Source organism: Syngnathoides biaculeatus, chromosome 22 (assembly GCF_019802595.1).
Source record: "Syngnathoides biaculeatus isolate LvHL_M chromosome 22, ASM1980259v1, whole genome shotgun sequence".
Lineage (NCBI taxonomy): Eukaryota > Metazoa > Chordata > Actinopteri > Syngnathiformes > Syngnathidae > Syngnathoides > Syngnathoides biaculeatus.
Window position 1 is genome coordinate 14,264,444 of NC_084661.1, and position 27,987 is coordinate 14,292,430.

Sequence of the window (27,987 nt, forward strand, 5' to 3'; positions counted from 1 at the left end):
ATCTACATGGCATTTTGTTCTCCTTTAAGCAACTATCTGAACACCAATGGTGCTGCAACCCAAGTAGAGCGATCTTATCACAATGCAGCCATATATTTATCCTTAGTGTAGAACAGCGGTGCCCGGACTTTTTTTTTTTTTTATCCCAAACCTTTTTAAGGTTAATGTTATGTTGCTTCCTATATTTAAAATACACAATTATCTTTTTTGTGCACTGTAATTGTCTGTGCATCATCACATAAGCCGCGGTTTATGGGCCAGAAATTACGGTAAATACTTTTTTATGCGTCAGGATCGGATTAATGGCTTTTCCGTTCACGGGCTTGGCGAAAGATGACTCGGGAGTGCTACGTTTGTTCATTTGTGGAGGAAGTGGAGGAACGGTGGCCACAAGTGCGGGGTACATGCTGGATTGGTCGACAAATAAGCATTTACACTCCCATTTAGATTGATATTGAATGAGAAAAGAAGGAAAAGTTCTACATTTTTAATACAAAGGTTTTGATGATCCATTTTGCTCTGGTCTAATTCTCCTTTCTGCGTCCGTAGCCCTGCTCCGGCTTCAAGTCACAGACAGTCCTTACTGTGCCAAGGAAACGGACTTTGTCCGCACCATATGCCTTCCCGGACGGAACTTCCCCGCCGGAAAGGAATGAGTGATCTCGGGATGGGGACAAACCGAAACGAGTAATTTCTGTCAAATGAGCCTTTCATTCATGCATTTAGAGGACATTTGGAGACTTACCGGTGATAGAAAAATGTCGTTTTCAGTTCAAAACTTTGATTGAAAGCAAACGTCACTCACTTCAAACAGAATCAAAGGAAATCATTTGAAATGGAACAAAATGGAAGAATGTTTCTTGCTTTTTTTTTTTTGTTGGAGGAGGGGTCAAAACAGTCTAAGGTGTTTATAATTTATTTTTACTTTCTGTTAATGTCCGACTTCAAAAATCTCAATTTCAGGTTTGAACCAAATCGCAAATATAATCCAAGACAAACTGTTATAGCTGTCACAAATTAAAATCTTTGGGCTTCAGTCACAAATGAGTGAACATTTTCGAGAATGTCGTACAGCTTCAACAGCAATTTTCCAGGACTAAAGTCATACACTGTCGAGTCATATTTTTGTTACAAATTCATATACTGTACCAAGGAAAAAGAGTCTGAATTTTCAGAATTTTCCTAGCTTTGTGTTCTCATGATGGTGAGAAGAGAATTTGCGGTTTTGCTTGTAAATGGAGGAAGAACATTTTTCAGTGAATGAGGCCCATTGTTTTAACTTGGTCCAAAGTATTTTTTGCCAGTGCAGGAAGACCTGATGGCGACTCGCTTAATTTGTGGCCGTTTCCAGGCGGGATCACCAACCACCTGCTGGATGCCCATGTCTTCCTCATCTCCAAGCAGACATGCAAAGACCCTCGAGTGTATGGAACGTCGCTGGACAACAGCATGCTGTGTGCGGGTCTCATGCAAGGGGGAGTGGACTCCTGTGTGGTATGAATATGGAGTATTTTTTGGTGAAAAATCCTTTTGATGGATGGATGGATGTCCTGCGATTGACTGACGACAAATGTAGCGTGTGCCCCACCTCTTGGCCAAATCAGATGGAATCGGCTCCAGCTCCTACACGACCACCGTGCCGTTTGGGGGTTCCACTTGACACGATTTGAGGTCCCCTGTTGTTGTTGCCGTGGTGTATGACATTTTGTCAATTATGCAGGGGGATTCTGGCGGCCCTCTGGCGTGCAAGGACAAAGGGAAACAATACCTGACTGGAGTGGTGAGTTGGGGATATGGCTCCGCACAGCCCAATAAGCCCGGCGTCTACGTCGATGTCTACAAGTTTGTCGACTGGATTCGACGCACCATCACCTGATCCTTGGCGAACCGTAATACAATAAGCATCCGATTTTATTTTTTTATCTCAATGGATAATTAGCTATATTAAGCTATAAACCCTATAAAACCTGAACTGTTAAACAATTGAAACTAAATTCTTTGAAACTGGAGCCTTTATTGGTCCTTCTAAACAAGAAAAAAAATGTTACCTGATACAGATACCTTGATTTACGAGCCAAGTTTTTGTTTTTATGCATTTAAAACATTTTTAAAAATGTGGTTGTTTGGCAGCTTGAATAGATTAGACATTTGAAATAATTTTATTAAGGACAATTTATGTGATTTATTGTCAGTGAATGTAAAGTGAGTTATGAGCTTGAGCAGAAAATGAAAGTGGAAGTCAAGGTAGCACTTCGATTATTTTCAATGTGCTGACGTTGATGGACCAAAACAAGCAGTTTTTGTTTCAGTCCATTCCATTTTGGTTGTTGAAAGGGACCCTTGTATTGACTTGTATTTTTTGCCAACACGTGCAACAACCAAACAAAATAATTTATCACATACGTGTTGGAATCAATAATTCTTCATGTTTTAAAAGTTCTTCATGTGGTGAATAAATGGACATTTCCGACCTGTCAAACACTAATAGCCAATCAGAGAGCCGCATTGTCTTAACACGCCCCCTGCCGCCATGTTGTCCCACAAGCAATACTGCTTGTCAGTAGCGTGCGCTTGGAAAAGTTAACGTTACGAAGAAAATGGTCTTCAGGTGCACTTGGGGAACGTGCAATTCTGGTGAAAGATATCCCGCTCGATTACAAGGGGCCCGCTTGATTTGTTTTCCAAAGCGTAAAACACACTTGACGTAGTTGTCTACAATGGATTAAGGCTCGCGGAAGACCGCACGTACAACTAAATGTGGACAATAAAAGACACAAAAGCAAATCTGCTCAAAGAAAAAAAATAGATATTTATTTTGAAAGCAGTGAAATGGAGCCTTTACTCCAAGCCCAGCTTTGAGTTTTTGTGTGGCAAAAGCTGAACCTGCCAGACTAAAAGACTTGATTGCTCGTTCCAAAAATGAGAAAACGTCATCCCCCAAACATAAAGTGTCAAATATGTCTGCTTCTCTTTAAAAAAAAAAAAAAAAAAAAATGTTTGAATGGCCACCTCCAGCTGTGCCTTCCTTCCTGAAAACACAAATGTTTCATGCATTACTAGTAAAATCATATTACAATCCACGTGTGCGCTTTGTTCAATCCCACAATTCTTTTCGCTTCCAACACAGTGGCGGTTTTACATGTGGGGCAAGTGCTTGAGTGCCCCGCCCGATCCAGCATTCAATACAAAGTAGTGGTTCATCCGAACATCCTTTCATGTCACAGTAACACTCTACAGAGAGTCCTCGGGTTAAGACGGTCCCGACTTAAAGTAATGCTAAGAACATCATCTTGTTTATTTCAATGTATTTGTTTTTTTTTGTACAAAGTATTCTGACTTTAATTGCGGAATCCGACTCAGGCGGAAATTCGAGTTAAGTCGCTACTCTGGGAACGGATCTCAGTCGTAGACCGAGGACTCCCCGTATTACGATATAGTCATGCTTAGCCATGGGCAATGTCTGTTTGTTTACAGTGCTAGTGCTAGCTTGGCATTGGTCGCGCCGCTATTTTAGCAATGGTGGCTACGCATTCTCTCTGACTATTTTTTACGTTACATTAAAATCTTGCGAGCAGTTTTATTTTACATTAAAACACTGAATAAATGCTCAAACACCTTTCAGTAATTGTAGCCTAATTGGATAGCACCCCATTTTTTTAAAAAAAATAGATAAAAACGCCATTGTGTCAAGAACCATTTTTTTTTTCATAACATAACAAATCCCGTCTTCATTCAACATGCTTGCATCCTTCGTTCAGTTCAGTTCAGTTCAGTGTGGCCGTCCGTACTCTCCAAATCTTCTAAGCATCTTTTACGGCGCTGGCGGTCTTGAGACTGCCGTGCCGGCCAGCCGACGAGGTACCGCTGGATTTCTTCTCCATGGATCTGAAGGAGGCGCTGTTGCTACTGCTGCTGGTGGTGGTCGTAGTGGTGGTCTTTTTCTGCACGGTTTGGTAGGTCTTGGTCCTGTTGACGTGAAGCACTTCCGTGGCGTCCATGTTGACTCCTTTCCGAAGGTCCTCGCTGGTCTCCGTGTGCTCGGACGTATGCTCCTCCTGTTGCTGCTGTTGTTGCTGTTGCTCCTCCATACGCTGCTGGTAGTGAAGCTGCAAAAGTTGTTGGGTTGATTGTCTCATTTTTAACCCTTCGAGCTCTCTGATGGCCATTTGTGTCCAACTCTTTATGAACTGTTTTATGCAAATGCAATTTCCCAAGAGTGTGGATTGTTGTCTAATTTTGTCATTTTCAATTTCAGATGTTGCAACATATCGATAATGTATTGTTGATACCGTACGGATGGATTGATAGATTTTAGGGATTTGGTCTCACCATGATCAAGCGCTGGTACTTGGCGATGGCCTCATCGGTGGTCACGCCCTCAGCCAGACCCAGCTCGGCAGCCCGGCGGGCCAGCTCGGCCTTGTGGGACCCGGGAGGGGTCCAGCCCGCTCCCCTCATCCGGTTCAGATCCGACTTGTAGTTCACCTGCGACGACCGTCACAGCGGCAGCTCAAGTTCCAAACAAAGGCTACGGTACAGTAGTTGTCATGATAGTTGGTAGCCCCGCGGAAAACTAAATAGAGGCAATTAGCATTATAAAGCTTCTAAAGTTATGAGTCCAGTTGCCTATATTCAACCTTTCCGGATTTTACCATGATCATGACCGGAATACACGTCATATTTACGACCAATATTTAATCTTTATCTATCCATGCTAGCAACATTTAGTGACCGGTATAACAATTCTATGCCATGTGAATTAGCATTAGCAACTTTGTGTTTAACTATTTAAAACCAGATTTCACATGAAGTCAATTTGTGAGTAAATTTCGAGATGACCATTTTCTCAAGAAATATACTTTTCCTGGCATTACAGTTTGGTGTTGTGCCATGTTGGTTCAACAAATGGTTGCAAAACACCAACCAGAAAGACCGAGAATGCACTCGGACGAGTCGGGGATGTCTTACGTCGCTCTGCAGCTTGTAGGCCTGCTTGGCGTGCTTGACGTGGAGCTGCTCTGGATCGCACGTGTAGTCGTGCAGCTTGCTCCGGTATGCCAGGTCGCTGGCCTGCGCTTGGCTCTTCTTGGCCAGGAGGAACTCGGGCTGGTCGGCGTGGATCTTGTAGTTGGAGCGCTCCTCCTTGGACTGCCGCTTGTACTCCAGGTTGCTCTGGAGCTTGCTGGCCGCCAGCGAGTGCACCATTTTGGGGTCGTCCTCGACGCAGCGCAGCCCCACCTGCCGCCCCTTCTCGCGCAAGTGAGAGTCCTTGTAGAGCACCTAGACAAGATTAGATAATTCTGTAGTCCTGTGGGAATACTTTCTTTCCTGTCCATTTCCAAGAAGAGTGGGGCAACGCTCACGTCGCTGGCAATTTTCCTGGAGGCCTTTGCCGTTTGGAAAGGGATGGCGTCAAGCCTCAAGTCGTAGCCTAGCGTCTTCAGCTGCTCCCCAGAGGCCTTGTACACTTTCTGCAATGGAGACAACAAAACCCTGAAGTGTCACATTTCTAATAATCCATGCAACAACCTATTTTTTTGGTTGGAATTTCTGGATCGACATAAAATGCACCATAACCTTCACAGGCTAACCTAATTTGACTTTCTCTATACTTTTTCTCCGTGGTCAAATAATTAAATGTCACTCCGTTTTTAGTCTGTCTTACGTCACTTATGTGCTGGGCGTTCATCCTGGCTCGGATGAAGTCGGGGTCATCTGGGTGTAAGGTGTACTTGTTCATGTCGTCGTTCCTGCCCGATTTGTAGAGCCTCTGGACAGAGACCCGAAATCGTGCGTCAGAAGGTGGAAAAATCTAAAAATATTAGCATGAACGGTTCAATTTTCTTCACGTTACCTCGCTACATTGTTGATAGCTGGCCTTGGCGTGGACCATGTCGGGGGAGTCCGTCACCGAGGTGAACTTCAGGCTGTCCGGCAGTTGGCGGTATCGCTTCTGCATGATGACATGACACAAAAATATATACATTATTAGTGCAGTTTTACCCCACTGTATCGCAGATTTGTTTTTAAAATGTCCTATACTTGGAGGTTTAAATTTAGTTGCGGGCCTTCAGTGTGCTACCACTTTGTACTGTGACATGCGGGGCAGGACTGAGCTAGATTGGAAGAGATGGAGTGTAAATAAGAGGTAGAAGAAGAGGCACAGACGGTACCCTACAAAGCTGCAGTACTGGAGTAGTTGTTGTTCCCACAGTGCAGAAAGAGCAAGCATGTAAATATTGTTGTATGCTCCCTTTTGTAACGTCTTGCTGCTCCGTGTGTGTTAAGGTAGGAGCTGTTTGAAGGTTTATAATTACCATAGCAACCATGCTAATTGCGCATTGTATGCCAACATCGGGTAGCGAACTTTCCTTAGACAGAATTATGTGGTGGCATTGGTCGAACAATTTGTAGTTTTGAAATACGATCTTTTAGGGCTAGATGGGTTGCTAGGTAGCTATGTAGAGGGCTACGTAGCTAACTGGGTAGCAGGGTAGAAATACACTCCTATGTTTTCTACGTTGCTGTGGAACTGCTTTGTTCAGGTAAGTGTTTTTCAGGAAAGCTAATTCTGATCGTACATTGGCCAAGCTCATCCCGATCCGGCTTCCTGTGGTCTACTCCCAAGTTTTATTTTCTGCATCAACAGTCATTTTTGTACTTCCAGAAGGGAGTTCTTTCTCTTTCTAAAAGTGACTTATTTTGTTTACACATCTTGTAGTCCTAATAATCAATATAATTGTAATTGAAAGGGGACTTACGTCACTAACAAGCTTTCCAGCTTTCTTGGCCGACTCCAGCTGCGGTGCCCCCACGCCATCCCATGCCACGCCCTTCATGAAGTTCAGGTCTGACTTGTACAGGGTCTAGACGGGAACAGGTGAAATCACTCAAGTGAGCTTTCAGATCACTTGTTGCGTTCTTTGGCTCTAGGCCACCTTGGCTCACCTCACTCTGCAGGTTGTAGGCTTTTTTGGCCCAATTGACCTTCATGTCATCGGGAAGGACCGTGTACTCGTGAAGCCTCTTCCTGTAGTCCTGCTCGCTAGCCAGGGCCTGGGCGTTCTTGGCCGTGACTAAGTGAACCATGTCGGGCGTCAGGTGGTAGCGTCCGCTAGACGTCAGCGCGTCCTTGCGGTACTCTTGATCGCTGGCCAGCCTGTTTGCCTGCATGTAGTGCAGCAGGTATGTGTCGTCTGAAACACTTTGGGCGCCGATGTGTTTGCCTTTTTCCATCAGGTGGTTGTGTTTGTACTTGTACTGCGGAGAACAAGATACAAAATATGATTCCGGTAACTGTAATCTTACCAACACTAATTTGCTAACACTAGTCTGATTTTCGTAATTTGGGTAACTGGTATGTTTGTAAGTAGACTTTCGTCTCTATCTGTCATAGTAATCTTACATCACTGGCAATGCCCGTGGAACTCTTGGCCGCCTGGAATGGGATGTCCTGCATGGTCAGCTTATAGCCCTGAGCCCTAAGAGTGTTCCAGGAGTCCCTGTATCTTATCTGAAGAAACAACCATGTGTTTTAAAATCACCACTGAAGAAAACAAGTCATGGTCCGCTTAAGGCGGTCATACCTCACTAAAGTTAGCCGCGTTGATCTTTGCTTGAGTGATCTCCGGTCTCTCGGCCGTAATGGTGTAGTTGTGCTGGTCGCTCACCCCTTTCTCTTTGTATAGACGCTAGGAAAGAGGTAAATTCCGTCAATGTCAGTATAATCACGTTGAGGGGAAAATGACACTACATTCACCTCATTTGTGATCAGTCCACTGAATTTGGCATGGACCATGTCAGGGGAGTCTGCCACGGACGTGTGCTTGAAGTTGTATGGCTGCTGACGATACTTTTTCTGAGGCAGGACACGTATTAAAAATTATCTTAGCTACGCTTCACAATCACTGATGAAACAAAACATTTTTAGGCAGATTGGTAGGAAGGTTTGTAGAAAGATAAGCGGCTAGGTCAATCGATGGGTATGTAGGTCAAAGAAGAATGATCTGTCTTACATCACTGATAAGATCAGTAGCCTTCCTAGAGCCTTCAATTTGCAGAGCCCCAGTAGCAATCCATGCGGCACCCCGCAGGTAATTCAGGTCAGAGCGATATATCCTCTGTAACATAAAGAATAATGTCATATCTTGTAGCCTTTGTGAGAATGTCACTCTGAATGCCTTCTAAGGGTGAAGTGTGGCATACTTCGCTCTGCAGAGCGTAGGCTTTCCTGGCCGCCTGCAGCTTCATGTCATCCGGCAGAGAGGTGTACTGATGCAAAGTGAGCCTGTAGTCCTGGTCGCTGACCAGAGACTGGGCCTTCTTGGCATGGACCACATCCATCATGTCCATGGGCAGGTGGAGCTTGGATAGCTGGCTAGCCGACTCTTTCTTGTAATTAATCTGCATTGTGGGGTTCAAAAAAATATAATCTAAAATAGTATGGTAGTGTTTGCAAATTTGATAAAAGAGAGAAAACACCCACGTCGCTTTGCAGCTTGTTGGCGTAAATGGAGTGAGCCATGTTGATGTCGTCTTGCAGCCCTTTCAGTCCAATCATCTTCCCTTTGGTCTTCTCAAACTCCTCTTTGTATTTTTGCTGAAGCGACACAAATATGCCATTTTATAGTGTACGTTGGCGAGTTTCTGACAATTTTGAAGATTTTAACCAGATGTCAAAAGACTTCAATCAGTTTATCATCACAGGACCAGACCACTGGTTCTAGATGACTCACATCACTGAGGATGTCAGCAGACGCTTTGGCTGACTGGAAAGGAATAGCATCAAGACGCAGTTTGTATCCGCCGTCACGTATTTTAGTCCAAGATTCCTTGTAACGACTCTGAAATCGAACAGTTTAAACTTGTAAAATTCCGAAAAAGACAAAACGGAATGGATGTAGGCGTCCATTTACCTCACTCAGGTTCATGGCGTTGATCTTGGCCTGCAAAAACTCGGGCAGCTCCTCATTGAGGGTGTAGTTGTGCTTCATGTTTTCTCCCTTCTCTCTGTACAACCTCTGTCAAGACAACAAACAAACGCCATTTCACTTTAGCAACTTTAGTAGTCACATACATTCCATCAACTCCGAGGTGAGAAATACTCACATCAATAGCCAGTTTGTTGCTGAGTTTAGCCTGAACCATCTCTGGTGTGTCCTCAACACTCGTAAACTTCAGGGCGCTCACATCCTGGCGGTATTTTTTCTAAAGGGGTGAAGGGGTTTGACACATGACTTTGGGCATTTGGTTGTGTTTTTGATTGTCAAAATTCTCGGCTCTGAAAACCACCATTGCTATTTTCATGGCGGAATTTGTTTATTTATTTTAACTATCCATCGGTTGGCCAATCGGTCGTCTATCTATCCCATAGATATGTCTTTCAGCATGTATTTGTTTGTCGCATTTGATGCTCAATGCTATCTTTAGGGGAGGAAAAAAAAGCACCAATAAAATAGATCTTGGGTGAAAGAGTGTCATGAAATTAGTGTAATGCAGCCCCTTGCGTCGACTGTATTTCCAAAAGTACCTGCCACTGTACCTAAAATGCATCATTTGAAGAAGTGTTATTATGCACCCAGGTAAAGTTGGTAAAGTTCTTAAAGATCCTCATAAACATGGGAAATAACCTAGTTTCAAGAATTTATGAACGATCCCCAGCACTTTAAATAAATTCTGACCCAAGTGAGTGTCAGTTTGTGCCTTCACTCATAATTTTCTTAGCTGTAGTTGCTTAACAGTACAGTTCACGTTTCTTCATTTCCACGTTTCTTCCAGTGGTCAAGAACTAGCCTTTTAGTACTGCATGTCAGGACAACAATCCTATTCAAAGGAATCACATCAGGTAACTTGCAATACATTCTGGGTTACATTACCTCGCTAACAAGTTCTCCTGCTTTTTTGGCCTGCTGGACATCCAAGGACTTGGAGGCCTCCCATCCAACGCCCTTCATCCAGTTCAGATCGGATCGGTACAGTTTCTAAAGAGACACACATTAATGCAGTTTTCTACAATCGTTGATGAAACAATAATCACTAGCGTTTTTATTCGTAGCACTGACGTCGCTCTGGAGTCCGTAGGCCTTCTTTGCCCAGGCAACGTTCATGTCAGTTGGCAGCGTGGTGTACTCATGAAGGAATGTTCTGTAGTTGTAGTCAGCTGCCAAGTCTTGGGCCTTCTTAGCCTGACTGATGTTCAGCATGTCCAGAGAAACCCTGGAGAGAAGATGGACTTCCACGTTGTAGTGTCATTTGACGATATAAACATCTGCTGTTTATAAATCAGAACAGGAAAAGCATCATCCCATTTGGGGGGGGATAGCAAATATTCAAGTGATTATCTTTTGTATTGGACACAGTGTTTCCCTTTGAGCTAACTTTCACCGGAGAACATTTGGTGCAGGAACAGAACACATCAAAAAGTCATTACACTTTGGGAACTAATCACTAATTACTAAGCATCAAATTATTTCACTAATTACAGTTGAGGGGCTCACTTGAATTGGGTCTTGGTGTCCTCATAGTTCTTCTTGTAGTCGCGTCCGCTCTGCAGTTTTGTGGCCAAGGCCGAGTGAGCCATCTGAGAGTCGTCGCTGACCGACTTGATTCCGATCACCTTGCCTTTGTTTTTCTCATACTGCTCTTTGTATTTGACCTGCAAGGTACCAAGATGGTGGGTTCTTATGCGAGCCTTTATTGAACTAGATTCGAACTATAAAACTCAGTGTTCAATTTAAGCGGACACTCAGAACTCATAATATGGCGTGGGAGCTTGAAGAATCCACAGTTTGAATAGGACGGATCTGACGTGGCATTGTTGATAATTTGTCAGCGCACCCCCGTGCCAGCCTGACCAGCGACTGGTAATTTTGACGATGCAACCAAAAAAAAAAAAAATCATCCAAGGTTCACAACATGTTCATGTTCTACGAACAGTTACTTGTATAACTTCCGTTAGGTATTTCAAGCGTTTGTTACCTATTTGTAGATGTAAGTAGCTAGTTAGAGCTATTAAAAGCTAGATCGGAAAGTAGGTAAGATAGCTTTGCAAGTAACTTCATTAACAAGGTAGATATTTTACGATGGAAAACATTCAGATACAAAAAACCAAACAAATACAAGGTCCTGGATCGAGGTACGAGGGTCCGCAATTCTTGAGGAAAAAACTCACATCACTGGCCAGGTCTCTCTTAGCTCTGGCCGTGAGAATGGAAAGTGAGTCCAATCGCAGCTCAAAGCCCTTTTCCCGCTGTTTCTCCCATTGACTTTTGTAGACTTTCTGGAAGAAAAGGAGATAGTAGCGGGTGAGAGATGGGGGGTTTGCATTTGAACACAAGAGGAAAGCTCAAACTGAATGACTGGCTTTGTCTTTAAGACAGGTACAAGTCTAAAGCACCTTAAACAACTGACTTCTTAATCTGATTTCTTTCAAGTTCAATAAATTACATCTCTCTTCAGTTGAGGCAAACACGTTCTTCGAAACATAATTGGTGGGGATGGAATACTAAAGTGAAGCCGAGTGACAGCAGGAAACAAAATACTACAGTAAACCCACTACCTTACATCAACTGTTCCGGTCCAAAAACATGGCCTTTTGTTGTCAGTGGTCGAAGATCTGGTATGATCAACACACTCACCCCACTGAGAAGCTCAGCGTTTGCCTTCGCTTGTCTGAACAGGGGCTCATCCTGCGTCATGGTGTACTTGTGGATCATCTGTTCTGTATTTGCCTTGTACGCCAACTAAAAACCACAATTTTATTGACCAACGGTGAGCAAGAGCAATTCAAGTATGCCTTCATCACGATGAACTTACGTCGCTCTGCAGTTCCTGGCTCTTCTTGGCGTGTTTGATGAACAGATTGTCGGCCACTTGGGTGAACTTGATGCGATCCACCTTCTGACGATATTTGTTCTGCAAAAGGGTGAAAAATGCACGTAATACATTTTTGTCACCTAATCCAGAACTCGATTAAAGGTATGACCGAGAACTGACATCACTGAGCAGATCTCCGGCTTTCTTGGCTTGGGTGATGTTGAGGCACCCCTCGGTCTCCCAGCTCACTCCTTTCATCCAGTTCAGATCTGAGCGATACTGGTTCTGATGAGCAGAAGACAACAAAACTCATTGGTCTGTTAATAAAAAAAAAAATTGTGATTTCGAAGGTCTGATGGGATTCACTATCTTCTACATAAAACCCATTCGGCCATAGCAATGGACTTTGCTTTGTGTGCTGGGGTGCAATTCGACTGAAAAATGGTTCCCACAAGGTTGAAAGCATCAAATTTTCCAAAATGTTTTAATAGTAAGTATTAAATGTCAAGGTGAGAAAAAACAAATATGGAAGTACCTAGACTTACGAGTTGAGATGGTTGGGTGAGCAAACTCACTAGCAAAATGAATTCAAATGCCACAAATTATACATTTCTATGGACCATGTCTGCATTATAAAGTGTGATTTTTGTTAGTTTAACTCTCATTTTAGGATCTTATTTCAATTTCTCACCTCACTCTGCAGGGAATACGCCTTTTTGGCCTGCTGGACCTTGATGTCGTCAGCCATGACGGTGTAGTCGTGCAGCCTAGTGCGATATTCCAGGTCACTGGCCAGAGCTTGGGCCTTTTTGGCATGACTTAGGTTGACCATGTCCATCGACAGGCTGTACTTAGCCCGGTTCTCCTTGGAGCCCTTCTTGTACGCAATCTGCAATAGAAACTCTAAAGTATGAGTGAAGTCCAATACAGTTGTGCAAATGGTTGCTCGAAAAGACTTACGTCGCTGTGCATCTTGGCCACCTGAAGCGAATGTAGAGTCTTGGAGTCGCTCACGTTGACTCCCACGGCCAGTTCCTTGTTCTTCAGGTAGTTTTCTTTGTATTTAAGCTGTAACATATCATGCCTATTGTGACTTGTCTTGTGTGATAAATATTCCGGTTATGTTGTTTTTCCTCACGTCGCTGGCGAGGTCTCGGGAAGCCTTTGCCGCCTTGACGCTGAGGTCGTCCACTCCGATGTCGCAGGCTTTGGATTTGGTCTTCTCCCACTCCTCCTTATATTTAATCTAGATTGAGGGTGGTGTGAAATGTGAGCGGACCGATAAATATGGATGAAAATTGAGAAAATGGGTGCTTACTTACATCACTGCACAAGGCTGCGTTGTCTTTGGCCTTTTTGATTTGGGGTAAGTCCTCGTGGAGCGTGTACAGATGCTTAGTCTTCTCGTAGTCCGCTTTGTAATTTAGCTGGATGGTGACCGTGAAAAAGGTTTTCACAAAAATCATTATTTACAGTGGAAGCTTGATGCTTAAGTTTAATTTCTTCTATGATCAAGCTTGGTAACGCAATTTATCCATCTATTAAATCAGTATTTTCTACCAGTCGTCCCATGTTTACAAGTGATGTAAACTCAGCATAGTGTACACATGCCTAGATTGTGATTGATTGATTGATTGTGATATCATCACAGAACTGTTTAAAAAATGATTTGGTGGTCTACAACCACGGCTTTGAGGTAATGCGCTGGACTCACATTGCTGATAAGATGAGCGTTTTTCCTTGCCAGGAGGATCTCCGGCGTGTCGGCCACTGCGCTGTACTTGACTTGGTCAATGTGCTGCCTGTAGTTCTTCTACAAGTTGGAAACACAAAAGCCATTTCACTGACCTATTTTCTCAGTTAAGACACTTCCTCTTTGAGTATTGTGATCAGACTGTGCAGAACTCACATCTTTGAGTGGATCCAGCTTCCTTTGGCTACGGTAGCCTGGTGTCAGTGTGGCTTGGTAGGTGTATTCGCCCTGATCTTGATCGTGACCTTGTTTATATGAAATCTGGATCACAGACGAGAAACCATGTGAGGTTGGTGACTCGAGTCGCATGACTTGACTTGAGTCGGACTTAAATTGGAGATATTAGGACTTGGGACTTTATTTGTTGTTGTTTTCCCAAAAGAAACCCTACTAGCATGTTATGATGTAGGGTGCAGATAGCACCAAAGTTTAAGATTATATTCAAGCAATCTTTTTCAACAAAAAAGAATGGCAATATGCAAAGATACCAGAGAACAATGACAACATCTAACTTCATTCCTAGCTGTACAAAACCCAAAAAGATACGTAAGCGACAGTGATTTTACAATTGAGCTAACCGATGGCTGGTCAAACTACTGAGCTTCAGGTCAGTTTTGCGTTAAACTGAGAAAAAAATTGTTTGTTTTGAATGTGTTAACTAAAAATTAGGACTATATATCTGTTGTACTGAGCAAGAACTTGTAAACCCAAGTTATAACTTGATTTAAATTTAGTGTTGAATTGATTTGGTGTGTTTGAGTATGCGACAATACTTTGGTATTTGCTTGAAACTTGAGTGTTAAGATTTGAGACGCGTGTGACTTCGTCCCACCTCTAGTTTGTGCTCAGTAAATGTCAAGGCTTACGTCACTGGCCAGCATCCGGGCTTTCATGGCGTGCATGGTCTTCTTGTCGATTCCCGATCCTTCGTAGTGGCCCTTCATGTCGGTGGTGTACTTCTCTTTGTATTTGTTCTTTTATAGAACACGGAGAGATAAAAACCACATGTTATCCCTTCTATTGCCACAGTCAAGGTATAGTTTTTGGCAGGTTCATATGACACAATGTTCAAGACTTACATCACTGGTGAATTTGGCTACCTTGGTAGCATTTTGAAACTGGGGAGTCTCGCAGAAATTGATACTGTGGCCTTTGCTGTTCTCCAAGTCCTTCTTATACTCTACCTGTTGATCAGTGCAGCAAAAACATGTTTGTATCTAGAACAGTGGTTCTCAAATGTTAGTCCTAATTGATCATGATAGGCAAAGGTCTGCGTTTCTTTTGTAAAAGGTATATTTAATATAATTGCAAGGTGTTTAGACTGGATTTTTCTACTAAAACATTGATCTGTCTAAATATAAAGTGACCGGCCACCACATAATAAGCTAACGGTTCTGAAAAGATCTTCGAGCTCGTGCGGTGACATCATGGATGCGACGTGTCAGAGATGCTAAAGATCTTCTTTTGCTGGGGCGGTGCCTTATGCCGTGGCATCACGCCAAGCGATCGCCTCACCTCGCTGACTAGCTTGTTGATCTTCCGCGCGTTCATCAAGGCCAGGTTCTCCTCGGAGGTCAGGCTGTGGAAATGAGACGTGCCCTTCATCTTATTTAAGTCTTTTCTGTACTTCAGCTGGAAGAAAAACAGAAAGGAAGGGACATTTTAGCAGATCTCTGCCGTCCAAATGTTTCCCGTGACCAAAAATACAAAACCAATATCTTGTTTTATACTCACATCACTTGCGTTTTCTTGAGCCTTCTTCGCTAGATGATAACCGGGCGTTATCATGGCAGGAAAGCTTCCTTTGCCCCGCTGTTGCTCGTATGCTTCGGTGTAGGCAATCTACAGAAAGTGCACTTCGTGACGAAACGCGCCGAACATAAATCAAGACGCACAACTTTCCTATTCTTTAATTTTAGAACAAAGAACTTTGCAGCTCACTAGTAAGAAAGTGCCACTTATTTCCCACTAGCATGTAATAATAAACCTTAACTGTGCTCCACTAGGCACGGTGGATCAGCTGGAAAGCATTGGTCTCACAGTTCTGAGGTACCGGGTTTGATCCCGGACCCGCCTGTGTGGAGTTTGCATGTTCTCCCCGTGCCTGCGTGGGTTTTCTCCGGGCACTCCGGTTTCCTCCCACATCCCCAAAACATGCAATATTAATTGGACAGTCTAAATTGCGCCTAGGTGTGATTGTGAGTGCGGCTGTTTGTCTCCATGTGCCCTGCGATTGGCTGGCGACCAGTTCAGGGTGTACCCAGCTGGGATAGGCTCCAGCACTCCCGCGACTCTTGTGAGGATGAGCGGCTAAGAAAATGGATGGATGGATGCGCTCCACTATTAACACTATGAGCCCCACTTTGCATTCAGGTCTCACTCCCTTGCAGCTTTCTGGACCCTGCTAGTTAGCACCAAAATGCCCACTAGTAGTTTTACCTCACTAGTAACATCCTAGTAATAATAATAATAAAATGTCCTTCTATTTTAAAGTTGTCCAACTAGTGTGCAGAATTAATCCACATAGTAACCAAGCCAGTCATGGATTAAAAAAAAAAAAAAATGTTGATACTATAGTAAGATGCGGAAATGTCTTAATAGTGAGCACAAAAAGAATACTAGTTCATTGCCCTTAACCTGGATATCAACATTCTAATAAATGCTGAAAAATTGCTTTCCTGGTTTTATCTCTTGGAAATATTGGATGGACTTGCAAGATGCGAGGAAAAAAATGAATGACCTGGCTGAAGTTCTCTGCATTCTCCCTGGCGTGGACCATTTCTGCCGCAGCGGCGTCGGCGCTGGCTTTGCCCCTTATCTCCTGCTCGTACACGTGCCGATACTTGATCTGCCATAAAACACAGAGAAAGCCCTTAACTGTCAATATTTGATCACAAATGTATTAGCGGGAAGAGTACGAGTACTGTGTACTTATTCAGCGCCTTTTTTTAGGTCACATCATCCTCTGCGGGTGTTTAAAAAAAGGCCCATTTTGACAAAATGAGGAGTAGAAAGTACCAATGTCCATTTTCAAAAGGGAGGGGTAAAAAAAAAAGGAAAAAATCTGAAAAATGAACACCCAAGTAAAATACAGATGCCTGAAAATTCTACTAAAGTGCTGCAAGACATAATTTGTACTTGATTACTTCCTCTCCGCAGTAACAGCAAGCGTTTTCCATGCTTACGTTGCTGGCCTGTTCGGAGGCCTTTTTCGACATCTTGTATCCGGGTGTAAGATGTGCAGGGAAACTTCCTTTGCCTTTGCGCTGCTCGTACTCCTCCGTGTAGGCGTACTGCATCAAAAATATCACATCAGCATCATGGCACACCTTTGCAGTATTTTCATGCTAAGTGTGTATTAATAATGAAAGTTAATGACTAAAACTCACATCGCTGACAATCTGTCCTTGTCTCTTAGCCAGGACCACCTCCGGGGGGTCCACAAAGACGGTATACTTTGAAACTCTTTCCTCGTGCCCTTTTTTGTATTCAAGCTTTTGGGGGTGGAAGACAAAAAACTCACTATGGGCACAAAATGATGCAGCAATTTTGGCAAAGGTTCTCTTACGTTGCTTGCCAACGTGTTGGCATTTTTGGCCACCTGGTATCCTGGTGTGATCAGGGCCGGGAAGCTGCCTTTCCCTTTGGACTGCTCGTATTCCTCCGTGTATTTTACCTGTTATCACACGTGGCAAAAATACTCACAATTTGTACTGTAAGAAAAAAAAAAGGCTGAAAGTATAAGTACCGATTTAACTCCTTAAAATGTAAAAGTCTTTACTATTAATTACGTGTATGGAGAACCCATTTTGATGAAAGAAAAACAGAAAATTGAACTACAGTCACAAAGTATTTGCACTTTGTTTCTTCACTCACGTCACTGATGTTCGTCTGAGCTTGAGACACGGTCACCATCTCCTGGTTGGTGACCATGCCCGAGTACCACGTCTGCTGCTGAGAAAACCCGGACTGAGACTTGAAGGCCTGTATGGGTCCAAAGACATTCAAAAGACATTCGGCGTTGCTACATTTTTCCGCAAAGATGATAAAAGTCATAAGATTCGGTTGTAGAAAAGGGTATCAATGACACTTATTTCAGAGGACTGAGGGCAAAAATTCAAATTTGACCGGAACTCCCTTTTTTAGGCCAGTTGCTCGACTTGGGAGCTCACCTGGCTTGCCATCTGATTGGCTAGATGGGCCCTCTCCAACTCCGTGGACTTCATGTCATACTGGAAGGTGGACATAAAACGATCCCCCTCCTCACGGTACTTCAGCTACAAGTGCACATAGACCACAAAACGTTAAAGCCAAGACCAGCAACACGTTTGCACAAGCGCAACACTGGACACGTGCCTACGCTGATGAACAAAGTCTGGAGGTTTTACAACATCATGATTTGAAACTGTATGTCTTGATTCAGGGACTTCATGTTGCAGATTCAGCGTGAAGTCATGAAACATTTGTGGCGTCCCACAAGGGTCTGTATTTGATGCTCATCTTTTTGCAATATGATGCTGAATTTCGAGTGGCGTCTCACAGGGTTGTGAACTGGGTCCTCATTTATTATGATGTAAATTAAAAGTAACTTTGGTAAGCAGTGAAATGAATTTCACATGTGATAGATGACCACAAAATCCGCAGGAAAACCCAAGTTTTATTCTTTTACCCTTATAGTCTTTCAGTTATTAAAAAAAGGGGTAAAAGGATAAAACAAGTTGTATGTTGAAAGCAAACAAAAAAATGAAGCTGGGACATGCATGCGAAAGCAAGATTTGGTCATGAGTCAACAGCCAGCTCAGATATCAACATGTTAAGACCTCAGACTCTCAGCGCAGTAGCTGACTGTCGCGCTAGCCTGCGGCTAATATAAGCCGTGAGGCTCAAGTAGACTTTGAGACACAGACGGGATCCAACGGACGGGAACAGGTGGAGAACAGGAAGCGATGCCGGGGATCTTTTTTGTGGGGTTTAATTTTAGGTGGCCGGTCAGGGTGAGGGTGAAGCACCGAAATAACCCGAGGCGCACTCTCCATTCCATAACGCTGCGGTCACTATAGACTCACAGCCATCTTTCCCGGAAAAGAAAGGAGGGATTTTTTTTTCAAATATATAAAAAAAAATAATAATAATCTGACCGCCTATTTTTTTCTTTTGTAATTAAATGCGGTTACATCTAATAACCAGCCTTGTCCTAAAGTCACGACATCATCTCACCTCACTGCTGGACTTGCTCTGCTGCTTTGCGTTGATGTTGATGGGTGTCTCGTACACGCTTGTGAAGGTGTTGTTCCGCGGGTTATGTCTGCGGGCAGGAAATTCACACCTTTGTACTTTACTTTTTGTGTGCGAAAATGGAGAAAACGGATAATGGTCGAAAGTACTCACACTGAGCAGTAGGGCCTCTTCTTGTGGCTGACAAAGTTATTGGCCGTCAGCACCATTTTACAGACGTCACAGTGAAAACATGCTTTGTGCCAGTTCTAGCAAAGAAAATAAAATATTATTTTCATTATTTTGGACAGTAACTCTGTTAAACGCACAGTTTTGAATGTTGGCAAGGCCACAAAATTTAGCATTAACATTAGTGTCAGGCTGTATCTGACCATTGGCATCCAGGTCTGATTTACATGTACATTATAATATTACATATTCTGTTTTTGAGCTTTTTATAACATTTTCACTGAGGTATTATTTGTTTTTGGACTCGACGCAAAAAAATATGTTGGAGACCTGACATGACCCACAGGTTGCACTAGCATCATCCTGTATCTGACACTTAGCATCCAGATTTTTATTTGTGTATGGATTATATTATTATATGTTATACTTTTAATTTGTTAAAACAGTTTCTCCAAGCCTTGATTTGTTTTCATACTTGGAAAAGAACATGCTATCATGGATCATGGACTGCGTATGGTCCAGGGGCCGCAGTTTGCCCACTGATTTTTTTTCAGCAATATCTATTTTACCACAACTTTAAAATATTTTTTTTTATAACCAGCCTTCATTTAAGTTACAATAAATGAAAATAAAAAATAAAATAAATACTAAAATACTAATAAATTGGGGAAATGCACATAAATTACAAAATAAACAGATACATTATTTACAGTTTATTATTGATTAATAGAGGTATAACGATCACATAAAACACTCGCAAAACAGGAAAGTCAGTAAGAAGGAGAAATAGATCGGTTACAAAAAAAAAGCAAAGAAAGAGAAATAAAAACAACATATTCCTACTAAACTAGAATCAAATGAGGCTTGGCTTGTCATACCTGGTCTATGCAGTTGATCTTCTCCGCCGGGTACACCACAAACCCACACCTTGCACAAGACTGCATGGTGAGTCCTTTTTCTTGTCCTTAAAAAAAAAAATGAAAACTTTGGAAAAATAAAATGAAAACTTCTGGAAAAAAACAACTTTAGGACGCAGGCAACTAACAGGCAGTGTCTCCCGGGTGTTTCTCTGCTCGTGGTAAACTTAGTTCTGCGACTGTGCCACTGCGGTCTCTTACTTGACACTGTGTCCCATGATGGACACCAACCCCCCCACCCCCATTCCCTCCCCCTGTCTGCAGGACATGTCAATGTACGTGTGTAATGATCCTTTGCTGGACAATTAGGTCAATCTTGTTGTGACACATACTGAGTGACACAGCCTTGCACATTGAACAATAGCTATAGATAGGGCACGTATTCATGTTAAAGGAAATAATCTTAAATGTCGTAAGGCTTGTTTGATTGATGCAGTTTTGAGTATTTTTCAAGGCATTTATATACAATGTATACGTTCTTCTTAACTTATGTGTTGGGCAACATGGACAGGTCTCCAAAATTGGCAATACATTTTTGCAACACAAGGTCCAAAGAAATGAAACACATACTTCAATGAATATATAGAAATATTTGTTTCCCATTTGACTACATATATATGTGTTAACCCTTTTTTGCAGAGAGAAAAATCTGATACTTTCAGAATATGATGCTTTGGACTTAAAATTTTCGATTATATAAAACCTGTTGCAAATTTGGAACCGCTGCCAGGAAAGGGTTAAATAGTAAAATCCAAGTACTTATATTATATATTAGAATTTTCTTCTGATAATTATTTTATGTCTTGAAGTGGCTATGTTATAATTTAAAAAATCAAATTTATTTGTAATAAAAATAGTTATTGTACAGTAGCATTATTCTCACTAACTTGAAAAATTAACTCAAGAAGGCATACCTGTGTACGGAAGGGTATTATTGCTTTTTTGTGGTGTGGCAGTAATACGCTTCCGTACCTGTGTTAAATTAGTTCACAAAAAATATTTTAAAAAATGACTATTATTTTTTTTTTTTCCAAACAAAACGTCTTTGTTTATATAACTTACTGTGGTTGTCTATGCTACTTAGTACCGTCCCAATATGGCTGCCGTACGTACACAGTACGACTAGGAAGTGCAGCTATGGGAGGTGTCCATTACGTAACACCGTGACGTAATGGACGTCTTGAAATTTCTTGGACAGTTCCCCAACAAACTTGACTGTAAAACTTCCAGCTGTTGTTTTTAAGGAAGTAAATGCGCGTCGCTGGTGAACAACGACGCTTTAAAACAACAACAACAACAAAAATAACTTGACTGACTTGGCGTAATACCACAAAAAACAACGCAAAGTAAGTTTATGACAACACAGCCACAGCTTCCGAAATTAGTGTGATGTCAAACTTTTTCTCAGGAAGTAACTGGCTAGCAAGCTGGAGTAGGAACACTTTCATTTAAAACGCTCTTATTTTTTTCGTTGCTGCTTGAATGTCAATTAGTGTGTAGTTGGTGAAACTTAGCACTGCTTTTGTACACTTGTCGGCAAAAAAAAAAAACAACAAAAGAATAACCACAGAAAAGTTTGGTCCAATGATGCTAACAGGTTGCTAACAACAGATGGCTGGGGAACCACCTGAGATGACCCAACTTGGAGGTGAAGGGGAGATGTCGAAGGACGAAACAGACGCCAAACCTGACCGCAAGGGGAGGTTTTTACTCTTTGGGTAAGCGGACACACAAAAAAATATTCCTCATCCATTGTGTGACTTCATTCGGGGAGACGAGGAACGGGGATGCTAATTTTGCGGTGACGAAACAGGTCATTTAAATAACTGTAATCCGAAGAAATTATTATGAGAGAATTGTAAAATCCATATCACCTCATTATACATTCGCAGGTACATTTAAATATACGAGGACCACCTTTGCCGGATAATGATTTACACCGCGGGGCAAATTATTTGGTACATACCAAAAATGAGGTTGTACTCATCATGTGCCAAAACGTGTCTGTAAGCTATTTGCACTAATCATTTGATCCCTTGTGAGTATTGTGTATTTTTGTTCATGTTTTTGTCATGTTATTTGATTAATATTCATTATATATATATATATATATATATATATATATATATATATATACACACACACAGTAGTTTTTTTTTAATTTCTTTGCTTTTGTTACTTGAGAGTGAAAAGGTGTTTCTGTCCATCGAGAGCATGGACAAAAGGCAAAAATACTCTATTTAGGAGGTGGATTAAGTTGGATGGATGCCCACTGAATGTTCCCAAATGCACGTTCTTCCACTGAGACAATTTTCTATGTTAAAAATGTATAAAAGATTCAGTTCAGAACAAGCAGAATAATAAATATTAATTATTACGTGTCAAAACTGAGGGCTATCCCCTTTGACCTCCTGTGTGGCCACGGCGGCGTGAGGTTCGGGGGGCCCTCGGGAAAATAGGCCTTTAGAAAGAGCTGGTGCGGTGGAGAGGTTGCTGACTCAGGGAGGAGGAGGAGGGTACGGGGTGGGGTGGCTAACAACAAGCCACCCCCCCCCTCCCTCTCCGGCCGCACCCTCCCCCTCCTCGGTCCGTGGGCACGCAGGGGCCCAGTCAGGTTCTTCATCCAGCACAGAGAGCATGTCAGTATCCTAGCACCCGGCCCCCCAAAAATCACCTGGAGAAACATACGCTTTTGCAGATGCAGAGTGGTGTAGCGCTAAATGACGAACCCAGGTAAGTGAACGCCACGTGATGCTCGCCGCCCTCCTCTTCACGGCTGCGCCCTGCCCACCGTCGCTCTTTGCTGCCCACCCTCATTTGTTTGGTACGGGACGTTGGCACAATTTGGAGGTGGGAGGGGGGGCAGGCCGTCAAATCACACGTTTAATAGAATTTGAGCTTGCCGTGCAACGAGGCCTTTGTTGACCCCGTGAGCGGGCCCTTCTGGAACACGCCGCCCATCTGGATGGATCCGCCAAAGAATGCCAACATGGCAGCCGCGCCGGAATAGCTACACGGACATATCGCTCGATTTGCTGCTAATCTTCGTATTATTAACGCGCTACTTCTACCTCCATTTTGACGTCTACACTTTGCAATGTGTAAGGATTTGATTTACGTTTAGAGTGGATTACCGTGACCAAATTTGACCATCACGTTAATGCTTTATTGGAAAGTATATGTACTTTTTGGTGTCTGAGTAAGTAATTTGCTTTTTTTTTGTGTGTGTGTGTGTTGTGCAATTATTCACTGTGATGAATTGATAAATTTGCACAAATTTACTCAATAATCAGTTTTTTAAATGTTTTTATTTATTCATTTTGGTTGAATTTTATAAAGTAGTTTGCTGTACATTGGTGCCTTCAGATAAGAGTTTAATTAATGACGTGACCATACTCCTAACTCAAAACATTGCGTGCCATTTACACTCTCCCCGGCAAATAAAACACGTTTTGTAATGGTTTTATTTTTTTTCTAAAAACAAACATTTAAATAAATAAAACTAGGATATTGTACTTTATAAGCACTTATATTAGCGGCATAACTAAATGCAACTTTATCAAATTTATTACGTCCGTTCAAGGGACATTGATCTGCTCCCCTTGGGAATTTGAGGGCAGTATGATGCAAACATATGAGTATACAAGGAATAATCCTAGTTCTTTACAGAGGATATATAATATAATGCTGTGAAATATGTGTTGAAGTACACAGCTTGTAACACCGCAAAATTGATGCTTTTCATTAGTCTGTTTATATTAAAAAAAAAAAAAAAAAAAGGGAAAAGCTTTACTGATTCGGGTCACTCATATTTCAAGGAACAACTTTTTGTTTCTTTGACTTTTTTTATTGGTGTGGATGTTTTTTTTTTTTTTTTTTTTTTAACTTTATCGCCCCGCATAGCAACTAGTAGATTTTGTTGACTCAACTAAACTGAGGCAGAATTCTAGCAGGACTAAGGCCTTTATTTGTTGTAAAAACATTTTTAAAAAAGCACATAAAAAGCAATATCGATTCTGCATTTTAATGAATGAACGAGATTGGAAAATACTTAATTGACAAAGATTGTTCACATCATTTTATTACACTCCATCCATTAGTGATTCATAGTTCCTGGTCGGGCTCAAATGTTTAGTGGATTTTTGTTCCAGATACAATGCACTGCAAAGAGCATGCTCTCTTTGTACATGTTATTAATGTCAGCTTAATAGATGCCATCTCCTGCAATGTAAGTGTAGCCTTGAGGTAATAACGTCTTCACTGTAATGGTAGTAGCCACACACGCACCAAAAAAAGTAAATTATATTAATCAGCACAGGGTCTCCACTTTTTGAAGAAATGTGTTGTATAAGCAGTGCATATTTAAAATTGCCCAACTCTATGTCTGCGTTCAGCAAGAAGAATAAGGATGGCCAGACGTGGGAGCAGGACTACTCTTCTGAAAGCCATTACAGAATTGTCTCACCAACATTCCAGTATAAGATGAACCACCGGCGAGTGGGCAAGTGCATCATCATCAACAACAAAAACTTTGACGAAAAAACAGGTATAAACGCTAAGAGCCCTTTTCGTAAAAAGCCAGTCCTATGAATGAACATAGCGGTGTCGCCGTCAGGGATGAATGTACGCAATGGGACGGACCGCGATGCCGGCGAGCTGTTCAAGTGCTTCAAGAATCTGGGCTTCAACGTCTTCATCTACAATGATCAGACCTGCGAGAAGATGGAGCGTCTCCTTCGGGAGGGTGAGGGATTAAGACATTTACTTTTGATACTTTTTTTTTCTTACTGTTCTCTTTTCTTGACAATCGTACTTTGTTTTTGTGGTGCACTGGAATAATAATACAGTACAACCTTGGTTCTTGACCACAATCCGTTCCAGAAAGCAGTCCGAGAAGCGATTGGTTCAAAAACCGAATCAATATTTCCCACGTCTGCGTACAGAGGCTGCGATATACACAATAACAACGAGCGTCGTGGATCAGCTGGTCGGGCCGCACGCGCACTATGTTATTTCTGGCTTTTTTCGCGGTGCGTTCAAATTCACAATAACAACGCGCGTCGTGGGTCAGCTGGTTGGACCCCGCGCGTTATGTTATTTCCGGGTCTTGTCGCAGGCGTTGGAGTTCCGGTTTTTGTTCGAAAACAGAAGCAAAAAAATCTCAAAATTTTCGTTCGAGAACGGAGACGTTTGAGAACCGCGTATTCAGCGTACTGTGTAGTCTATTATATGTGGAGCCTCAAATCCCGATCCAGAGTCACAGGTTTTCCGTTGCAGCTTGCCGGAATATGTGCAGCGCTAAATTGCTTGGATCATCCCAAACGGATTCTAGTGAAATGTGTTTGTGTGTGTGTGTGTTAGCCTCGGAGGAAGACCACAGCGATAGCTCGTGTTTCGCCTGCATCCTGCTCAGCCACGGCGAGGAGGGCATGATCTACGGCACGGATGGCGCCATGCCCATCAAGACCATGACCTCACTGTTCAGGGGGGACATGTGCAAAAGCTTGGTGGGGAAGCCCAAACTATTTTTCATCCAGGTAGGTCCCACATTACCAAGTCCGTACAATACATCGAATACATCGTGGGAGATGTTTACATTGGATTTTTGTTGGATTTACATTACCAGGCCTGTCGGGGTTCTGAATTTGATGATGGCATCCAGACAGATTCAGGTCCACCAAATGACACCCTTGAGACAGACGCCAATCCAAGACATAAGATTCCCGTCGAGGCTGATTTCCTCTTTGCCTACTCCACTGTACCAGGTACGCCACCACTTACGATAGTTCCGATAGTGATCGTACGGAAGTAAAACCTTGCTGATTCACAAATCGCCAATCACCTACTCAGAAATGTTTCTGTACAATATAACTAAAACTGTCAAAAAAACATCGACTTGCACTCATCCACCTAATTTTATACTCTTTCTCTACAGAGAGTCCTCGGTCTACGACTGAGATCCGTTCCAATCGTAGCAACTTAACTAAAATTTCGACCTAGGTCCGATTCCACCGTTAAAGTCAGAATTTACATCTATATACTTTGTATAAAAAAAAAAAAACAAATACATTGAAATAAACAAGATGATGCACTTAGAATTACTGCTGAGAGGTGGAAGGAGAAGAAGAAGGAACCTGGTCCTCAATCCTCTCCATCTCAACAAGTATCAAAGAACCTTGTTTTGTGATCATTGTATCCGACATAGGACCGGAACCCTTCACATGCGCTAAAATACGGGCTTTGTCTTTAATAACTGTCACCACGGTCGACCGATTGAAGCCTTGGTGGTGTTGCTGTCTCTCCTTCCTCCAATCTTTTTATGGTCTTGAGCTTCGTTTCCATGGTAATGGAGTTTCTTTTGGCTTCAGAAGCATTGCTAGAAGACACAGCTTTCTTCTTTGGGGCGATTATGTCAAAAAAGGAGGGCGAAAAATGCGAAGATACTCCCGGCGCAGAAACACGGACAAGCATTAGCCAGACAAAATGGCGGACGGGCATTGTAAAGTCGAAACTTCTTAGGGCTTGGGACTCCTTGTATTATTTTAAGTTGGTGTCCAAACACCTGCTTTTTCCAAGTTGCCATCTTTAGATGGTGTTCTCTTTGGCAGGTTACTACTCGTGGAGGAACCCCGGGCGTGGCTCCTGGTTCGTCCAGGCGCTGTGCAACGTCCTCAACGAGTTCGGCAAGCAGCTGGAGATCATGCAGATCCTGACGCGCGTCAACTACATGGTAGCCACCAGCTTCGAGTCGTGGTCCGAGGACCCGCGCTTCAGCGAAAAGAAGCAGATCCCCTGCGTGGTCTCCATGCTCACCAAGGAGCTCTATTTCAACTGACCACCACCACTCCCGTCTCTTCAGGGATGGATGGAGCAGTCCAAGAAGCATTCAGGGATCATTCCGGCCCAGCGGGAGCAAGTGCTGCACTTTTTAGCGCACGTGTTGATTGGGCCCGAAATGGAATGTTTTATAGTAGCACTGCGCTTTCACGTGTTGCTAGTGAAACCCCCCCCCCCCCCCCCCTTCTTCAGGTTTTTCCTCACAACAATGGCGTCACATTTGATCGGATCTTTGTCGGCAGGCATTGTGAGATATGCATGTTCTTCTACTACCACTCAACTTTTGTTCCCGCACTTGTCGCTGCCACTTCCTTTTCCGAATACTCTGCACCTCTTCATTTTCACGCTCATCATTTCCGCCACAAGAATGTGCTTTCGATCCTGTTCATGCATTCGGCTACAAATTGAAGACAAAATAGCATCTTAAAGTTCATACTACCATCCTCAGGTTCATTCGTGTCTCCAAAAGTGGGTAAATGTAGTACGTATTGTAAATGCTACAGTATATTTCCATGCTGCGTGTACATGGAAAGAAAATGGTCAGCTTTGTGGATCATATTCAGATCACCACAACATAACCGTAACATGATCAGAAATGATACATACAGTGGATATACAAAATCTACACACCCCTGTCCTATTGCAAGATTTTCGTGATATGAAAAAAATAAAGTAAAAACATTTCCAAATCTATTAATGTAATCAACCTGTACAACTCTATTGGAGAAAAAAAAATATTTCAAAAAAGTAAGTAAACAAACGTCTGAGAGAATATAACATATTCCCTATAAGAGGGTTGTGGCTGGGATGTGAATTAACCAATAACATTCAAACTTCACTCATCTCACAGTATTTAAATTGTCGCTTATTAATTCAAAATTCAGTTCAGTTGTTCTAATAGGCTTTCACGCAGTTGTACAGGTTATGGCCAGGTCACATTAACGCAAAATATTTTTTATTTCAAAATGAATGTGGATTTTTTTCTACATAGCACTCCTGTAACAGAACCGAAAAGCATTAAAATATAATAACATTGTACTAACAAATCAATTTTAAAATCACAGTGATGGTTCAGGTTCTCCTGACTATACCATAATTAACTACCTCCCTCATTGTTATAATTTAGTTTTTTTATTATTGCCGCCCATTTGTGAACCAGCTCATTTGATCGATGAAGAAAAAAATTCCATTTTAAAAAAAGTGATTATAAATATAAATCTGACTAGATTAAAAAAAGTGAAACATCTTTACTATATTTCACTG

The 27,987-nt window shown here is 42.4% G+C and overlaps 2 protein-coding genes across 7 annotated transcripts; one reads left to right on the plus strand and one right to left on the minus strand.

Moving 5' to 3' along the window:
• Positions 1–1,477: 1,477 nt before the first annotated feature.
• nrap (nebulin-related anchoring protein) lies at positions 1,478–19,914 on the minus strand. 3 transcript variants are annotated; one of them, XM_061810296.1, is made up of 43 exons: positions 19,849–19,914; positions 18,956–19,050; positions 18,785–18,872; positions 17,740–17,844; positions 17,444–17,551; positions 17,136–17,243; positions 16,957–17,061; positions 16,753–16,860; positions 16,308–16,415; positions 15,302–15,409; positions 15,083–15,199; positions 14,647–14,751; positions 14,434–14,541; positions 13,724–13,828; positions 13,529–13,627; positions 13,137–13,241; positions 12,953–13,060; positions 12,775–12,882; positions 12,506–12,703; positions 11,995–12,099; positions 11,815–11,913; positions 11,637–11,741; positions 11,171–11,278; positions 10,497–10,654; positions 10,062–10,215; positions 9,876–9,980; positions 9,109–9,207; positions 8,916–9,020; positions 8,736–8,843; positions 8,486–8,599; positions 8,206–8,403; positions 8,016–8,120; positions 7,760–7,858; positions 7,587–7,691; positions 7,406–7,513; positions 6,949–7,260; positions 6,762–6,866; positions 5,855–5,953; positions 5,666–5,770; positions 5,364–5,471; positions 4,969–5,280; positions 4,330–4,485; positions 1,478–4,037 (listed from the first exon to the last, which is right to left on the minus strand). In XM_061810296.1, exons 1-43 carry the CDS (start codon positions 19,912–19,914, stop codon positions 3,801–3,803), a joined length of 5,361 nt encoding a protein of 1,786 aa, XP_061666280.1. In that variant the 3' UTR covers positions 1,478–3,800. The 3 variants fall into 3 exon arrangements, with proteins under 3 accessions (XP_061666280.1, XP_061666279.1, XP_061666278.1); XM_061810295.1 differs by having other exon boundaries at positions 1,478–4,106; XM_061810294.1 differs by having other exon boundaries at positions 1,478–4,106; positions 17,728–17,844.
• casp7 (caspase 7, apoptosis-related cysteine peptidase) lies at positions 6,182–27,846 on the plus strand. Of its 4 annotated transcripts, none has more exons than XM_061810310.1 (7): positions 6,182–6,288; positions 21,499–21,605; positions 24,282–24,433; positions 24,503–24,631; positions 25,249–25,424; positions 25,514–25,652; positions 26,496–27,846. In XM_061810310.1, exons 1-7 carry the CDS (start codon positions 6,247–6,249, stop codon positions 26,720–26,722), a joined length of 972 nt encoding a protein of 323 aa, XP_061666294.1. In that variant the 5' UTR covers positions 6,182–6,246; the 3' UTR covers positions 26,723–27,846. The 4 variants fall into 4 exon arrangements, with proteins under 4 accessions (XP_061666294.1, XP_061666297.1, XP_061666296.1 ...); XM_061810313.1 differs by lacking the exon at positions 6,182–6,288 and adding an exon at positions 21,048–21,233 and having other exon boundaries at positions 21,463–21,605; XM_061810312.1 differs by lacking the exon at positions 6,182–6,288 and adding an exon at positions 21,048–21,233 and having other exon boundaries at positions 21,485–21,605.
• Positions 27,847–27,987: the final 141 nt, after the last annotated feature.

What these genes read in the sequence shown, in the direction of transcription:
- casp7 (XM_061810310.1), top strand. Translation starts at nt 6,247, where the DNA reads ATGCTCCCTTTTGTAACGTCTTGCTGCTCCGTGTGTGTTAAG. An exon ending in AAACTTTGACGAAAAAACAG is followed by an intron (nt 24,434 to 24,502) that starts GTATAAACGCTA and finishes TGTCGCCGTCAG; the next exon opens with GGATGAATGTACGCAATGGG. An exon ending in CCAAACTATTTTTCATCCAG is followed by an intron (nt 25,425 to 25,513) that starts GTAGGTCCCACA and finishes TTACATTACCAG; the next exon opens with GCCTGTCGGGGTTCTGAATT.
- nrap (XM_061810294.1), bottom strand. Translation starts at nt 19,914, where the DNA reads ATGCAGTCTTGTGCAAGGTGTGGGTTTGTGGTGTACCCGGCGGAGAAG. An exon ending in GACACCAAGACCCAATTCAA is followed by an intron (nt 10,216 to 10,496) that starts GTGAGCCCCTCA and finishes TCTTCTCTCCAG; the next exon opens with GGTTTCTCTGGACATGCTGA. An exon ending in GCAACAAACTGGCTATTGAT is followed by an intron (nt 9,021 to 9,108) that starts GTGAGTATTTCT and finishes TTGTCTTGACAG; the next exon opens with AGGTTGTACAGAGAGAAGGG.